Source organism: Chlorella variabilis (genome assembly GCF_000147415.1).
Source record: "Chlorella variabilis unplaced genomic scaffold CHLNCscaffold_4, whole genome shotgun sequence".
In the NCBI taxonomy this organism is placed as follows: domain Eukaryota; kingdom Viridiplantae; phylum Chlorophyta; class Trebouxiophyceae; order Chlorellales; family Chlorellaceae; genus Chlorella; species Chlorella variabilis.
In genome coordinates, this window is record NW_005435084.1 from 1,210,290 (window position 1) to 1,226,534 (window position 16,245).

At 69.4% G+C, this 16,245-nt stretch overlaps 3 protein-coding genes across 3 annotated transcripts; 2 read left to right on the top strand and 1 right to left on the bottom strand.

The window, feature by feature from the left end:
- Positions 1 to 1,285: 1,285 nt before the first annotated feature.
- Positions 1,286 to 4,333, top strand: CHLNCDRAFT_142158 (hypothetical protein; the record flags this gene model as incomplete). Its single annotated transcript, XM_005850034.1, has 7 exons — positions 1,286 to 1,300; positions 1,509 to 1,725; positions 1,876 to 1,941; positions 2,145 to 2,288; positions 2,527 to 3,257; positions 3,464 to 3,804; positions 3,976 to 4,333. The coding sequence occupies 7 exons, from the start codon at positions 1,286 to 1,288 to the stop codon at positions 4,331 to 4,333; spliced, it is 1,872 nt and encodes a 623-aa protein (XP_005850096.1).
- Positions 4,334 to 5,559: 1,226 nt separating this feature from the next.
- CHLNCDRAFT_142159 (hypothetical protein) lies at positions 5,560 to 9,933 on the top strand (the record flags this gene model as incomplete). Its single annotated transcript, XM_005850035.1, has 6 exons — positions 5,560 to 5,931; positions 6,046 to 6,550; positions 6,676 to 8,816; positions 8,954 to 9,099; positions 9,227 to 9,676; positions 9,819 to 9,933. The coding sequence occupies 6 exons, from the start codon at positions 5,560 to 5,562 to the stop codon at positions 9,931 to 9,933; spliced, it is 3,729 nt and encodes a 1,242-aa protein (XP_005850097.1).
- Positions 9,934 to 10,939: 1,006 nt separating this feature from the next.
- Positions 10,940 to 15,370, bottom strand: CHLNCDRAFT_142161 (hypothetical protein; the record flags this gene model as incomplete). The annotated part of the gene is made up of 11 exons (XM_005850283.1): positions 10,940 to 11,071; positions 11,578 to 12,131; positions 12,293 to 12,444; positions 12,589 to 12,839; positions 13,001 to 13,148; positions 13,270 to 13,460; positions 13,580 to 14,022; positions 14,309 to 14,388; positions 14,552 to 14,793; positions 14,930 to 15,069; positions 15,274 to 15,370. 11 exons carry the CDS (start codon positions 15,368 to 15,370, stop codon positions 10,940 to 10,942), a joined length of 2,430 nt encoding a protein of 809 aa, XP_005850345.1.
- Between the last annotated feature and the right edge of the window lie 875 nt (positions 15,371 to 16,245).

The window sequence follows — 16,245 nt, forward strand, 5'->3', positions numbered from 1 at the left end:
CTGTTTGCACCCACCCCCACCCCGCCTTCTGGTGTGCTGGGAGCGCGGCCCCCGGGTGTGCGCATCCATTTGATTCCAGCAGCGGCGGCCCCCAGCGCAGGGCGCAGGCCCCGCACGCCCTCCCCACCCCGCCTCCGTTTTCCCCTGTTTTCTCTCAGGACCGTGCCTTCAGAAGCCTGCCATGTAACACCATGCCCGACCCTTGTGGCGCCAGGGGGCATTTTGAGCGGTGCAGGCCCGGCAGGTTGCCTGGTTGTGCGAGCAATGGGAGGCACAAGAGGCGGGAGCGCCTGTTGGCCTTCCGTCGCGGGATCCCATTGCACTGCCAGTTACAATTGGCCCACCTTTCCTGGCTGTATGCCCTTGTCATGCCCAGATGTGCTTGTGGGAAGCTTCAAGTGCCTGGAGCTGCCGCACGGCAACGTGGGGCGGGGGGCAAGGGCGGGGCGGCGGGCACTTCAGACCGTCACACCGCAGCCAAGATCGCAGCTTTTGGAGGCCTTTGTACGCATGCATGCTGCGGGGACAGCAATCCAAATGAACCAATGTGCGGGCTACCTGTGCCATGATTTGGCTTTATCTCCCTTGTCAGCCCCACGCTCATCAGGCATCCTCCCGTCCTTCTTGGCCTGATCACCTGTTTTTGTGTTTCTTCCTACTCCCATCCCCGCTCTCACACGGCTCAGCTTCCCCCGTGGGCTGTCTGCGGAGGTGAGCTAAACCACCCACCCGCTGCAGGCCCCCCGGCACCCCGCTGCCGCCTGCTTGGTGCTGGGAGCAGCCTGTTGGGGGCATTGCATGTGCGGCGGGGCCCAGCTAGCGTGAATGTGAACCGCCTGCAACGCGTCCCACTGCCAATGACCTCCTGCAGGTGTGATCAGGAGCTGTGCACACAACCATATATGTTTCAGATCGCGCATGGAGGCCCCACGGGCCCGCCTTTGCGGCTCCCGCCATCCGTTCCGCCCAAGGTGGACCTAGGCGCTGCCGCGCACCATCAGGCGTCGCACGCCGCCGTAACCACCTCGCTATGCGGCTCGGGCTCGGAAGACGAAGATATGACGGTCAATGTGCCAGCGAGCAGGGGGACTACGCCGCGGTTGGCCACCCAGACCCCTCGGGCTGGGGAGGAGGCCTCCTTGGCTGCGGCATTGAGCGAGGACAGCCATTCCTTGGATGGGGTGGCGGTCCTGGCCGCGCAGCACTCCACTGCCTTCGATAGGGCATCGAAAGCCATCATGGTGGGTGCTGAGGGAAGCCATGCATTGGGCCTCTGCCTGCGTGCATGGGCCTCCACCCGGTCTGCAAGGGGCAATGCACCAGCCATCGCGGCTCGCAGGGCAGCCGTGTGCCGCCTGGCTTGAATGCATGCCCATTGAGCAGGCAGGATTCAAACGGCATGGGGTTTGGGGCCACCCTGTTTGGTGGCCCCAAAGTTCATTCCCTGTGTGCAACACATGCATGCTGCATTGGGTTGAAGACACCTTTCGGCTGCGTGCTGCTTGCAGGTTGCCGGCACCGCAACCACCGCCGCCGCGCATGCGCCAACGCCCGACCACGCCGCTGCTCCCCGCAAGCCGGCCGCCAAGGGCAGCAGCCCGCGCGCGTCGCAGGCGGCCGCGCTGCGGCTGGCGCCGCTGCCGCGCCGCCGCTGCGTGCTGGTTTCCAAGCAGCTGACCAACAGCGACGCCTCCTCCGGCCGCATCATCCTACCGCGGGTGGCAGGTGGGTGCCGCCCCTGCCTCCATCACTACTGCTCCGCATGCCACCCTTGCCTTGCGGCCCCGCCGCGCCTGCTCTGCCGACCCTGCCTGGCGGTGCGCCATGCTGGAGCCTGACTCGGCATGCTGGCGCCGCTGCCGCCGCCGCCTGCAGTGGAGTCCAACCTGTCGTTTGTGCTGGGATACCGCCACTATGCGCTGGCGGTCAAGGATTGCTACGGTGAGGCGGGCGCCGGGCCGCTGGCTCCCTGCCTGGCAGGCCTGGTGGCCGCGCCGCTGCCCGGCGCGCCATCACACTGCGTGCCCCGGCCCTCTGCGGTCCCGTCTGGGGGGCCTCTGCTTGGCCCGGACACACGTGCACCTCCTGCCGCCCGCTGCACCGGGCTGACTGGCTGCCTGGCGGGGCGTGCTGTACTGCTGCAGGGCGGCAGTACGAGTTCATGATCAAGTCGTGGGCCAACGGCACCGAGCACCGCCGCGTGTTTGTGCTGGAGCAGGCGGGCGCGTTCCTCAAGGCGCACGGCGTGGGGGTTGGCGACGCGGTCGGCATCTGCTCAGACGAAAACGGTGAGGGGCTGGGCTGGGCGGGTGGAGGGAGGGAGGGAGGGAGGCGTGGTGGGGCGTGGGCCCTGCAGGGCCAGGCGCTGGAGTATAGAGCCGCCCGCACTGCTGCCTGCTGTGCCGCCTGTTTTGTTTTTTGCTGCCGCCGCTTGATCCCTGCCCTGCCTTGTGCTGTTCCACCCCTGCCCCGCCCACCTCGCACTGCCCCACCCCACCCCCACCCCCTGCTGTCCCCTCCCCGCAGGCGATCTGGTGGTGGAGGCCAACAGCGAGGAGGTGCGGCAGGCAACCGTCACACCCAAGTATGGGGGGGCCGCCCTGGCGGCACCTCCCCCCGGCTCCACCGCCGCCGTGCCGCTGGTGGAGGGCGCCAGAGGGCGCTGCATCCGCTCCCCGGACTGCACCAAGGCTGCGGGACACCCCGGCTTCTGTTCGGGGCCCAAGGCGGCCGCCGCGGCGGCCGCGCGGCAGCAGGCGGCGGCCAGCCGCGCAGCCGCGCAGCCGGGGGCCAGCGAGGGCAGCGCGCGGGGCGGCGCCGCCGCCAGCAACAGCAGCGGCGAGGAGGCGGCGACGCGGCTGGGCACGCCGCGCGGCCGCGCCGCCGCAGCCAGCACCGCAGAGTGCGGCGCCGCCGCTTTGGCGGCGCTGCCTGCGGGCCTGCACCCGATTGCCCACATCCCCTCTGGCCTGCGCCTGACCAAGGTGCTCACCGCCTACGACCTCACCAGCCGCCGCGTGGTGATGCCTGTGCCTGCGGTGGAGGCCGGCGTGGGCGCCGCCCCCACCACCGACCGCCTCACGCTGGCCGCGGTGGACGAGAGCGCGCGCTGGCACTTCCCCACGCTGCTGGCGTGGACCAATGTGGCGGGCAGGCGGGGATACCTGCTGGAGGGGCTGGCGGGCATGCTGGCCAACCGCAGCGCCCGCGAGGGAGACACCCTGCTGTTCTTCCGCGACGCAGATAGCCAGCCGCCGGTGAGGGCGGAAGGGCGGGGGTGTGGCGCATGCATGGCAGGCAGCGGGCCCGCCGCCGTGCGCAGCAGCGCGTGCGCTTAGGGGGGTGCATGCACTGCGCGCTGTGGGTGTGTGGCTTGCTTGTTTGCACCAAGGTGTGGAGGCACCCGCTGCAGGCGCTGATCGTCCCTTGCTCCGCCCCCCGCCCCCTCCCCGCCGCTGCGCAGCGCATCGAGCTGCGTGCCGCGGGCGCCGCCCCCGGCGCGCCGCCCCGCCGCCCCGCGGCCCCCGAGCCCTCCGCCCCCCCCTTTGCCTCGCTGCCGCTGCTGCTGCACCCCAAGGGCGAGGGCCCCGCCGCCGCCTCGGGCCCCGCCGCCGCCGGCGGGCGCGGGCTGTTGCCGCTGCACACCAAGCGGCGCGCCGCGGCCGGCGCCTCTGTGTGCCGCCGCACCACCACCTGCACTAAGGCGGCGGGACACCAGGGCTTCTGCAGCGGGCACAAGGGCTTCAAGCGCCGCGACTCGCCCACCGCATCCTCGGCTTACGGCGCCCGCAGGCCCTTTGCAAGGTGCCCCGCCGCTGCCGCCGCCGCTGCTGCCGCTGGCTGCCACTGCTGCCACTGCCTCGGGCTCTGTAGCTCTGGCGCCGCAGCGCCCGCCGCTGCCTACTGCCCACCAAGCTTGGCCTGCCATCCCGCCGTGTCTGACGCTGGCGCCGTTGGTACCGCTTGATACTGCAGGTACCGCGACTGGGTGGAGGAGGATGACGAGTACCTGACCTCCGACGACGACTCCTCCTTCACCGCGGCCGCCCGCCCCAAGCGGCCGCGCCGCGCCTCCGCCGCCGCCGTGGCCGCCACCGTGGCCGCCGCCGCCTCGCGGGAAGGCTCCCCGCTGCCGCACGGCGGCCGCGCGCCCCACGCCTCCGACCCCCTCCTCTCCCTGCTCAGCGTGCTGGACTGCATGGAGACGGGCGAGGCGGCGGCGGCGGCCGCCAGCGGCGCCGCCTCGGCCGCGGTGCAGGCGGCGGTGATGACGGCGGAGGCGGCGGCGACCGCCGCCTATGGCGCCGCCAAGTGCGAGCTGGTGGCGGCCTGAGCCTGCGCGGCTGGCAGGGCTGGCGGTTCCCTGAGGCCCGCGCCCTGCCGGCCCCAGATGCACCCGCGCCGGCCCCCAATACCCCTTGCAGCCGGCGCCCCTCTCTGGCCGCTGCCGGGCAGCCCGCCCGGCGGCTGCCTGCTTGCATGCCTGCGCGGCTGACTGGCTGGTGGCCAGCCGCCTGGCCCCCTTCCCTTCCCTCAAAGCATGACATCTCGTGCGAGCGCCTTTGATCAGAGCTGATCCAGTCTCTTTTTGGTGAGCGTTCCCCCTTGAACCTGCCCTGCCCTTACCCCCCCCACACACACACACAGACCTGCCCACCCTTTTTCCTGCATCCCCTTCCCCGAGAATACGCTGCCAGCAAAGGCAGCGTTTGCATACAACGAATTATATTTTACCTCAACAAACGATCGGCACTGCCGCTCCCTCCCCTTTCCTTTTCATCAGCTTTAATCCCAACTTGTCCGCCTTTTGCACCGCCGCCGGCCCCCCTGCGGCACGCGCTGACGTTTTCCACCTCTGCACGTCCTCCCCCTCCCCTTTTGTGCCCCATCCTGCATTCACACACTTCCGTCCCCTGTCAGCACACAGCACAGCAATGCATCGCTCAACAACTCCCCTTGGCTTGCACGCCTCGCGGCGGCCTGCGCGCCGCACGCGGGGCCGAGGTTTTGTACCCTTACCGGCGCTCCCCCTACCTCATCCCCCGGATTGTGCAACATTCCTCCAGCAGAAGTGTTTTGTGGCATTTCATCGCCCTGCCCCTACCCTTGTACCAACATTTCATTTCGGCGGCGCGGTGCCCGAGCTGTATCTGCCTCTGCTCGGCCTGCCCGCCCGCCCGCCCGTCCGGTGGAGCTGCCATTTTGGCCCCTTGACGCAGTGCCCCCCTGGCGCTGCCTCCTGCCATTCATCCGGCATCGTGCCGCCCGCGCCCCCTGCCCACGTCGGTGGCAGCAGGGAGCGGGCGGTCTGCCGAGAAACCTCCCTCAGCAACAACATTGCACTCATTCATGCATTTTGCATCATTTTGTAACATAGCAACTGACCAGCCAGCATCTGACACAAACAGGGGAGAGAGCAGACAAGCAGAGGGACCACCTGCCTGGCCGGAGGTGGCGGTGGTGCGCTGCTGAAGTGGCGCCCACCTCGTCAGCAGTCCTCCAGCCTTGCTGCAGCTGTTTCATGGCGACTGCCGCCCTGCGGGGGGCACCACCGACCTTATGTTGGCCACTGGCGACGACGACTTCGATGACTTCCAAGCTGCTCCTGGGCAGTATGGAAATCCTCCTCCCGCTGCCCCATTGACTCCTGAGGTTCCTATCCCGTCGTTGGGAGCCGGCAAGGAGGGCACCCGCCAACCCCTGGCTAGCAACCTGTTTGGAGGAGGGGATCCAGAGGAGGAGGAGGAGTGGGGCGATTTTGCGACCGTGCCAGCCAATGGATCAGCCGCCCCGCAGCACCAGAGCCTGCCAGCAGCGGCGCCTGCACGGGCGGCGGCGCCGCCTGCTGCCGCCGGCAGCCGCGGAGCCCTGAGAAAGCTTGACGCCGTCTGGTACCTGGATGGGCGGACGGGGTCATGGGTGGAAGCCAAGGTGTGCCCTCCACGGCCAGCCAAGGCCATGGTGGTGTTGAGGCATGCTGCCTCTGCCCCCCCCCCCGCCCCTCCGTGGGTGTGCTCAGCTGCTGCCTCTGCCGCGGGCCTGCAGGTCGTTTCTGTCGACGTCTCCATCCAGCCCCCCAGCTACTGCGTGCAGCTGCGCAGCAACGGCGCGTTCCGGGAGACGGAGCGGCACAGGCTGCGGCCGCTGCTGCCGGGCATGCCGCCACCGGCAGGAGCGGAGGAAGGGCCAGCACCAGCCTTCGCGGCTCACCCTCCCGCCGCGGGTCACCCTCCCGTCCCTGTGCACAGCGGCGCCAACGGGCATGCCATGCCAGCAGCGGCAGCAGCACCAGCACCAGCAGCAGCGCTAGGTGAAGAGGAGGATGAGTTTGGAGACTTTGCGGCAGCTGCTGCACCGCCGGCGCCGCCTCCCATGCCCTCGTTTGCACACACACACCCAGCGGCTGCCTCTGTGCTGCCAGCAGCACCACGGGCGGCGCCAGCCTCGCCATTTGTGGCGCCCGCGGCCCCAGGGGCAGCGGCAGCGGCGCCCGCAGCGGCGCCGCCGCCTGGCTCCCCTCGCCGCCTGCCCAGCAGACGGTCCAGCACAGGTGCGGGTTGGGAGTGCGCCTCACGTGGCCTGCAGCCCAGCAGCCTGCCCCAGGGCTGCCCTGCCAGCCAGAGTTGCTTGCATTCACTCCAGCTGCCCCCTTCGAACGCCCCTCCCATGCCGCAGACGCCGCCTCGCCCGTCCTGCAGCGCTTCCGCAGCTTCCTGCACGCAGCCGCTCCCGGGGTGGCAGATCAGCTGGAGGCGGAGGAGCGGCAGCAGCAGCAGGTGGCGGCGCAGCAGCAGCAGCAGCAGCAGGAAGATGAGTTTGGAGAGTTTGAGGGCGGAGGCTTTGCGCCGGCGGCGGAGCAGCAGCCGGCACCGCCGGCGCCCGCGGGGGTGCAGCGCAATGCGCCGCTGCCTCTGGATCTGTTTGGAGATGAGGGTGTGGAGGATGCGCCGCTTGAGCTGGCGGCAGCAGCGCTTGCAGCACCAGCCCCGAGCTCTGCAGCAGGCGCACTGGCGCACACACGGCAGCAGCATCAGCAGCAGGCGCACGGCCCGCCGCCGCCTCCGCAGCAGCACCACCTGCCCACCACACTCACCGACCCAGCGGGCAGGCTGTTGGCTGTGGATTATGCCGACCGCTTTTTGCGGGCGCCGCCAGGCGCTCTGCCGCCAGCATGGGAATCCACAGCAGAGCCGGCGCCAGCAGCAGCTGCGTCGCATGGGCCAGCTGTGGCTGGTGGCATGCCCGTGGCGGCACCAGCAGCGGCAGCAGCTGCAGTGGCAGGAGGCTGGGATGAGGGCGAGGATGGCGGCTTTGATGACTTTGTGGGGGCTGAGGGCGAGGCCCAGCCGGTGGCTTCCCAGCAACCAGCGGCACAGCTGCCCGAGCCGGCACCTGCAGCCGGCCCAACAGCAGAGCCGGCAAGCAGCGAGGAGGGCGGTGTGGCAGCAGCAGTGCCTGCACCGCCGCTGCCTCCTGCGGGGGTGCAGCCGGGCACGGTGCTGCCTCTGGATCTGTTTGGAGATGAGGGTGTGGAGGATGTGCCGCTTGAGCTGGTGCCAACATTGGAAGCACCAGCACCAGCACCAGCCATGCTCGCAGCAGAGGCTGAGCACGCAGAGCAGCCGGCCGCAGCGCCAGCCAGTCAGCTGGAGCAGCAGCAGCCGGCGTCGCCGCCTCATCAGCAGCAGCACCCGCCCAGCACACTCACCGACCCAGCAGGCAGGGTGTTGGGTGTGGATTATGCCGACCGCTTTGTGCGGGCGCCGCCAGAGCATGCAGCTGAGCCGACAGGGGCAGGCAGCTGGGAGGAGGAGGAGGAGGAGGATGCCGGTTTTGGTGACTTTGCAGCCGCTCCAGAGGAAGCTTCAGTTAGAGATGCACCGCAGGAAGCGCAGCTCGAGGCTGCTCCTTCTGTGGGTGCGCAAGCCAGTTGGGACGATGGCGCGCAAGCTAGCAGCAGCTTGGAAGCACCACCGCCCTCTCCACCGCCGCCTCCCTCGGGGGTGCAGCCGGGAATGGCGCTGCCTCTGGACCTGTTTGGAGATGAGGGTGTGGAGGATGCGCCGCTTGAGCTGGTGGCAGAGCCGGCGACTGGGGCTGGCGGTGTTGCAGCAGTGGCTGACCAGGTGCAGCATCAGGCATGGGAGGAGCAGCAGGCATGGGAGCAGGAAGAGCAGCAGGCCGAAGGGCAATCCGAGCTGCCCTTGGCAGGGGTGGTGGCAGCAGCCCCAGCAGCAGCCACTGCAGCAGCAGCCACTGCGGTGGCAGCAGCAGCGGCCGGCGGGTGGGATGACGACGAGGACGGCGGCTTTGCTGATTTCATGGGTGCGGAAGCAGGTTTTGCTAGCCTGGACCAGCAGCCCAGGGAGCAGCAGCTTGCAGAGGAGGCTGCCGTGGAAGCTGGCCCGCCAGGTGGCAGGATGAGCAGCGACGGACTTGTGTTGGAGACCACCGCAGCGGCGCTGCATGCGCAGGGCGCTGGCAGCACGCCTGCTGACGACGGCGGCAAGCCAGGGCTATCTTCAGCTTCGCCTCGGCAACCGCCGGAGCAGGATCAGCCGGATTCTCCTCAGAACGGCATCAGCAATGACGGCAGCGGCGGCAAGCCTGCGGCGGTGTTGACTGTGCTGCGCCCGCTGTCTGCTCGCAGCAGCCTGGAAGGCGGCAGCCGTCCAGCTGAGCCTGCGCCTGCGGCAGCGCCACAGCAGCCTGGCTGGGCTGCAGCAGGGCCGTCCCTTGGGCCAGCTGGCGCCCATGTGGCGCCGGGCGAGGAGGCAGCGACAGAGTATGCAGTCGTATGGGCTCGGCTGCTGCAGGTTGGAAGCTTGCTGGAGCATCTGCGTTTTGCTAGCTGGGTTGCTAGACTTGTTTGCCTTGTTTGCATGGTAGTGCAGGGCTGCACCGTGTGCTGGCGTAAGCCGGCCCAACCTGCCGCTGATGCCCCTGCCTGCAGGCCGCGGCGCACCTGCTGCAGGCCTCTGTGGCGGTGTGGGCGGATGCCAGCGTCGCGGGCAGCTGGCCTGGGCTGGAGCAGCGGCCAGAGGTGCAGCAGCACTTGGCCGCAGTGGGGCAGCTGTACTGTGCGGCAGCCATAGTCAGGTGCGGGAGGCGCTGCAGGCCCCTTCCTGCTGGCTTGAGCAGTGCAGCCCGCACGACACACATAGCACGCTATAGATTGGACCGGCTGACTTGCCGTACTGCTTGCTGCCCCACCGCGTGCCCGCAGGCTGGCTGCGCAGCAGCTGGGCCTGTTCTCTCTGGTGCCGGAGCTGCAGGAGGCTTGGGCCCTGGCTGAGACCGCCTGGCAGAGCATGCCCCCAGCCGCCGCCAGGCCAGCAGCGGAGGAGCAGCCTGTGGCGGGCGGCTCTCAGGCGGGAGGCGTTAAGCTGGAGGCGGCCGAGGATGCTGGAGGAGAGGAGCAGGCGCGGCAGGAGCCGCTCGCCGCGCAGCAGCCGCCGTTCCGAGAAGCGGCGCTGGCGGCATCGCGGGCCTGGGCAACCGCCGCGGCAGCCGGGAATGGTGGTGGCAGCTGCGCCGGCGGCTTCAGCGATGCGCAGACTGTGCTGGAGATTGTGCAGGGCGCTCCCGCGCGGCTGGACGGAATGAGCCTGGACGACTTCCCTCGCCTGCTCGAGTGGTCAGAAGGGCTGTGCAGCCTTACGCTGCTGCCGCTCAGGTGAGCCAACCCGCATGCCTGGCGCGCCTGCCCCTGCCTGGCCTGGATTGCTGTTGTCAATATGAGCTGTATAACCTTAAATGGCTGGGCGGCTCCACCTCATTTTTGCTGCCCGCTTCCCTCCCGTGCCCCTCGCCTGCAGCCTGTTTGAAGGCCGCCTGCCTGTGGAGCCGTGGGTGGGCTGCCGCCCATGCCTCGTGCCCCTGGCCAACCTCTGGCTGCACCGCGTGTCACACACACCGCCCCAGCTGGACTGAACGCCCGCCCCACCCGCGCTGCTGCAACAAGTTGCCTCACTGTGTATTCTGGCTCTCCAAGTGATTGCCCTCGCGGTGCGGGGCATCGACTCCCATTTAATGCCACGGTTTTGGTCCCTGCTGCGCCCCTGCCTGCCTTGCACCAAAAGGCTGCTGCTGGACCGCATCAGGGCAGGGCGTGCGTCGCTGGCCGGCACAGCATGGGCAGCAGTTCAAATCGGTGGCCAGGGGAGCGTCGGTCACAGCAACGCAAGTGTCGGTCACAGCAAGGCGAGTGTGGTTCACAGCAAGTCGGTGATGAGCATGCCGGCGGCTGGCGTCTCCCGCAGGCGCACGGCGCCCCGCTGCGCCATCGCCACCGCCAGGTCGGGCAGGGTGAACCCAGTGGCTTGCAGGCAGTCGCGCCGCCTGCGCGCGCCAGCGGTGGGCAGGCCGGTAGGCAGAGGAGGCGGGCAGGGCAGGCGGGCAGGCAGGAGGGCCGGCAGGCCGGCAGGCGGGACACGAGGCAGCGGCTGCGGCCTGCACGCTCCACATGCAACGACCCCCACCACTCCCACCACTCCGAGCGGGCGCCCACCTTCCCAGCAGATCCATGCGCCGCCGCAGGGCGGCCGCCTCCACAGGCAGGCCCCGCTCCGCTGCCAGCTCGTGACAGGCATCCAAGAACAGGCGCTCCAGCCCGGCTGGCACAGCCCCGCAGAAGCCGCGGGGCGGGCCCTCATCCAGCGGCGGGGGCAGCCCATGAAGCAGGCGCTCCCGCTCATGCCAGCCAATGGCACCGCCAAGGCCGGGCGGGGGCGGCGGGCCGAGGTGCAGGAACGGCGGCAGGGTCAGCGGTCCGAGGTGCATGAATGGGGGCAGGGGCATGTGGCCGGTGTGCATGAGCTGGGGCGCTGGGGGCGGCGGCGACGGCGACGGCCCAGGCGGCCACCCCGCAGGGCCAGGCGTGGGCGTCCGGCGGCGGCTGCTGCCAGGCTCCGCGATGGGCGGGTGCCTGCCGCGTGGATCAGGGCTGCAGCGCCGCGCCCCGGCCGGTTCCGGGCTGCGCCGCCGTTCCGGGCTGCGGCGCCGCGCCTCGCGAGTCTGCCCCGCATCCGGGGTGCGCCTCCCTCTCCAGGATGGCGGCACAGCCTGCCGCCTGCGGTCCGCGCCAGCGGAGCTGCAGCCATCCTTGCCCCTGCGCCCGCCGGGGCTGGTGCTGCGCCGCCGCTCGCCCCGCTGGCCGGCGCTGCCTGGGCGCTTCCGCAAGGGTGACGCCTGCTGTGGGCTGCGGCTGCGGCTGTGGCGTCGTTTGGCGCTGGTCGCCGCGGCTCTCTCCCCGCTCTGCTGCCTCCGCTGCTCACGGCTGGCGGGGCTGCGGCTGCCGCGCAGGCCACGCCTGCCCTGGCTGCGGCTGTGACTCCTCTGGGCGGCACGGCTGCGGCCTGAATGGCGGGCGCTGCCTTTGGGCTGGCTGCGAGCGGGGCTGCGGCTCCGCCTGCCGTGTCCCCTGCGCTCCTGCTCCCGCCGGCTGTGCGCCCTGCGCTCCTGCTCCCGCCTGCTGTGCGCCCTCCGCTCCTCTTGCCGCCTGCTGCTCCCCTGCTGTGGCGCGTCGTCGCCGCCGACGGCGCTGCCCCGGTGCTGGCTGCTGCTGCCGGCCGCCACCTGCGGAGCAGCGGCGGCGGGGTCGGCGGCCCCTCCGCCGGCGCTGCTGCTGGTGGGAGGCGCGCCGGGCGCCTCTGCCACCCCGGCTGTCGCCGCTGCGCCGCCAGGGCCCAGCGCAATATAGCCAGTGGAGGAGAGGCCGCTGGGGAAGATCTGCAGCTGGGGCTGCTGCTGCCGCCACTGCTCCCCGCACATGGCGGCAGGCAGCGGCACGGCGAAGAAAGGCACCACTGCTGGCGGGTGCACCTGCGCCACCACGCCCCTGCCCTCTCCCCTGGCAAGCAGGTTGGCGGGCCAGCCCAGCTCCTGGGGTGCGGCAGCCGCTGCTGCCGCTGCCGCCGCTGGCTGCTGCTGCGCACTGCTGTCTGTCTGCGGTGCGTGCGGGGCGTGCTGCCCCAGCCCCGCGGCTGGCCCCGCTGGCGCGGCCACCCCCTCAACAGCTGCGTCAGCTGCAGCCTGTGCTGCGTTTTGCCTGTGTTGCTTCTTGCCCTTCGTTGCCTCTGGCGGCGGGCTGGTCGTCCCTGGCGGCAGGCCCGTCCCAATTTTGCGGCCGCCTGCACGGGCCAGAGGGGAGCCAACACACAATGCGGGCGGCCTGCTGAGCGGGGCAGCTGGTCAGCTGTGCCTGCGTGATGAGACTTCCCAGCACAGAACTGATGGAAAAGGCTCGGCTGCCGTGCACGCGCACCCAGCCGCCGCCGCCGCCGCCACCCACCCGGCAGCACGTGCCCATCCATCTCCGCTCTGGCGCGGCGCCGCTCTGCGTCGCTGCCAAACCGCACGGTGCCGTAGCCCTTGGGCACGCCTGCCCCGCCCACCTTGCAGGCCATTGCCAGGCTGGCAGACTGCACGCTGGAGTACCGCTCCCTGCGGCACAGCACGCTTTGAGGGTGAGCTGGGCCCATGCCAAGCCGCCACAGCAGGCTGGATCGAGGCTGGGCTGGCGACAGCCGCCGCCGAGCACGTGGCAACCGAGCATTGCTTCTGCCCCCCACCCCTTCACACACACACCTGAAGTAGCGAAGCAGCTCCTGACTGCTCATACTGTCCCCCACATTCACCACAAACAGCGGGAAGCCGTCGTGGGCAGAGACATCCCCGGCCGGTGCCTGCTGCTGCGCCACGGCCTGCGAGGGCTGGTGCTGCGCTGCCGTCGGCTCTGCGCTGGAACCGTCCGCCGGCGCGCTGCACGGCTGGGGCGGCGCCTCGCCCAACGGCATCTCTACTGCGATTGAGCACCCAGACCACTTGCGCCCATGCATCTGCAGCCACACACAGAGCCAGGGCAGGTGGAGCAGGCATGCAGCACTCACGCCTACACGGGCACAGCCAGCGCAGCAAGCAGCTGGCAATGGGGCATGCATGCGTTCAGAGTGCCTGCTGCCCTCCCGCAAGGCGGCATGCCCGCCCCCAGGGTGCCCACCTCGCGCACCGCCGCATCCCGCTCTGACCGCAGCCCAAAGCCCACAAAACCTCGCTGCACAGCGAGGCCAAAACCCCTAGCCACCAGCCCCGCGTCGGCCATGCGCTGGGGGACCAGGCTTGCCCATAGCACCGAACAATACTGCTGGCTGCACAAGCGGCATGCGAGGCGGCTCATTTCACGCACATTGGGTCGGTGGGTGTGGATCCAGGTGCTGCCATTCGTTGTGCACGAAAGGGAGCGGCAATGGTGTGCCACCCATACCCTACCTGAACAAATCAGCCAGTGTTGCTGCGGTGGCGTCGGAAGGCATCCCCTTGACATGCAGCTTGAAAGTCGGCGGCAGCCCCGACGGGCTGGGCCCCATGGGCTGCTCGGCAGCGGGAGCGGCCCCTGGCTGCTGCTCCGCCTCGGGCAGCGCCACTGTGATCGCCTTGCCGCCCAGAATGCGCCCGCTCATCTGCGGGGCAGGTTGGCAGCAGCCGCACACGCATCCCATGTGCGCGGCAGCACGGCGGCCAGCTCCAAGACGGCACCACCAGCGTGTGCAGCCCAACCACGGGCGGCCGCACAGCTTACCTCCCTGGCAGCCGCATCCCGCTCCTCCCTGCTCATGAAGCGCACGCTGGCGCACTGGCGGCAGACCTCGCCCCGGCTGGCGAGCGGGGCCCACACCTTTGCCGAGTGGACAGAAGGGTAGAAGCCTCTGAAGAAGGTCGCCAGGCTGCCGTGGGTGCTGCCAGAGGGCAGCCCAAACACCAGCAGCTCCGCAAACCTGCCGTCGCTGGGCGCCTGCTCCAAGGCTATCGGCGGGGAGGTGGCCGCCGTAGGAGACGCCCCCGGCGAGGGCGCATAGCCTGCCTGCAGGCCGCTTGGGTGACGCTGCGGCAGGTGCACCTTGAGCAGGGCTGGGTGCGGCTGCATGGGGCCTGGAACTGCTTCTGCCTGGCTGGGCATCGAGGCAAGAGATCCAGACGGGTGTGGTGGCGCAGAGCAGGCTGAGGGGTGATAGCCAGGCACCACTGCGGCGAGCAGGCCAGCAAGTTCAGCAGAGTCCAGCACAGGAGGCTGCAGTGGCGGGGCCTGGCCGCTCTGCTGCCGCTGCGGTGGCGCGTGCTGATGTGCGGCCGGCTCCTGATGGTGTTGCTGCTGCCGCTGCCGCGGCTGCTGGCGGGGGTCGCGCTGGCCTGCAAAAGCAGATTGCCAACTCACCAGCCTCAGCCCAGACCACGGCAGTCACAAAACAGCAACGCCGCGAAGGCCCTCGTCCCCCCCGACTTAAAACCCTGGGGCCCCTGCGCAGCTCACCTGGCAGGCGCAGCGGAGGATCCAGGCTGTTGGCCTGCGCAGTCAGCATCCTCGCATCCTGCATGTCCGCCGCCAGGCGGCTGCCGCGCGAGCGGGGGCAGGCCGCGGTGAGCCTGGCCGGCACGGCTTGCACGCGCCGCGCGCGAAAGAAGTGCTGACGAGTGTTGCGAGGTCTGGCCTGGGCACCTGCCCACTCCCGTCCCCACCCCCGACCCCCAGCCACACACGCCTGCCACCACCCACCTGATGCCCATGTCTTGCAGGTACTCCTCAAGCCTCGGCGCCCAGGCCAGCACCACCTTGACGCGCCAGATGGCGGCGGCTGAGGTGGCGCGGTCGATCACCACCTGCCCGCCCGCCGCGGCCAGCTCCTGCTGCAGCCGCCGCAGCTCCGCGCGCCCCGTGGCCTCGTACAGCGCGTCAGCACCCGCGACAAACGGGCTGCTGTCCGAGCAATCCTCGCCCCTGACGGGCTTGTCCACGCCCTGCCGGGTCGAGCGGCGGAGGCGCATGTGGTGAAATGCAACGGTGCGGCCGGTGGGCTTCCGGCTCCCACCCCGCCCAGAGGCAGCCTGCCGACGCAGGCAGGCGCCTGCCGCAGAGCAGGCAGTGCCCCCTCACCTCCAGCTCCAGGACAGGCAGGCTGCCGTCATCTTGGAGATGCGCCGCGGTGATGCGGCGCAGGTGGTAGGCGCCCTTCTGCTTCACCCGCACAAAGGCGCCGGCAAGCACAGCAGCGGTGGCTGCCTCGCCCACGTGGCCTGGCTCAAGGGCGGGGGATGGACAAGAAGGGCGTCGGTGGGGGGGAGCAGAACAGCGGGCGGTGGCGGCGGGGAGGTGCGAAACCCCCTCGGTTGCAACGATGACGGCGAGCTGCCCGAAAGCGGTGATAAGGCGCAGTCCGCCGCCGCCGCCGCCGTCCCGCCGCTGTGCACCAGCCAGCGGCGGAGCCGAACTGGACGCACCTCGTAGCTTAGTTAGCACAACCTGGCACTTGGCAAGCTGACTGCGCCTGAGCTGCAGCTCTGACAGGTTCTTGCGCGAGGCCCAAGCCCCCTCCATTGCGCCTCATTTACACTCCATGATGCACTGTGCAGAGGGGAAAAGTAAAGGATGAAGGATTGGGGGGGATGTTGCCGACCCTACCGCATCTGCAGCAGTTCAGCAGGGCACCGCCGCCGCCAACCGCACCCTCCTTTAAGCAACCAGTGGCGAAGTTGCTGAATCACTACTATCGAAGTTCTGAAAGGCTTGCAGGTTGCAACTACAAATTTCGCACAGCGAGTACTCCCTCTGCTGTCTTCCCCGCTAGAGCATACACCACCGCTCGGCACCGGCCACCACAGCCATTGCCCCCTTCCTCCCCCACCTGGCCTTCCTCCCCCACCTGGTAGGCAAGTGCAGTTGCCACATTACAAAAAAATTGGTTGCAAGAAGAAAAGCACGGTGGCGAGTGAAGGGGCTGTTGGCCTAGATGGGGGACAGCGCAAGCCGCCAAAGCGGAGCGGTGGCTGGGAGAGTGCAAAATTTATCTCAGGTGCTGTAGCAGGCCGAGGGCGATGAGAGGGATGTAATGAGAGATAATTGAAGTGTGTGATGGTGGCGCTGGGTGGCAAACGGAAAACAATATGAAAGCCTGACGCCGTTCATGGGAGGTGAGGGATGGTGCACGTATCGGGAAAAGAGGCCATTGCGCAGGCCAGGTATGAGCAAGTGCTGGGGAGGAAAACAAGCAGCCAAATCGGCCACACTGACAAGGCAGCCAGACATGATTGGAATGCATATGAAAGTGGGAAAGAAAAAATGGGGTGGGGTGGGGCTGAAAAGAAGACCTTGAGGCCGAGGCAGAGCTCATTCGTTGGATTTGCAGGAAACATGCCATGCTCATCCTGACCATCAGTCGGGATCAGGGATCCCGACTGATGGTCAGGATGAGG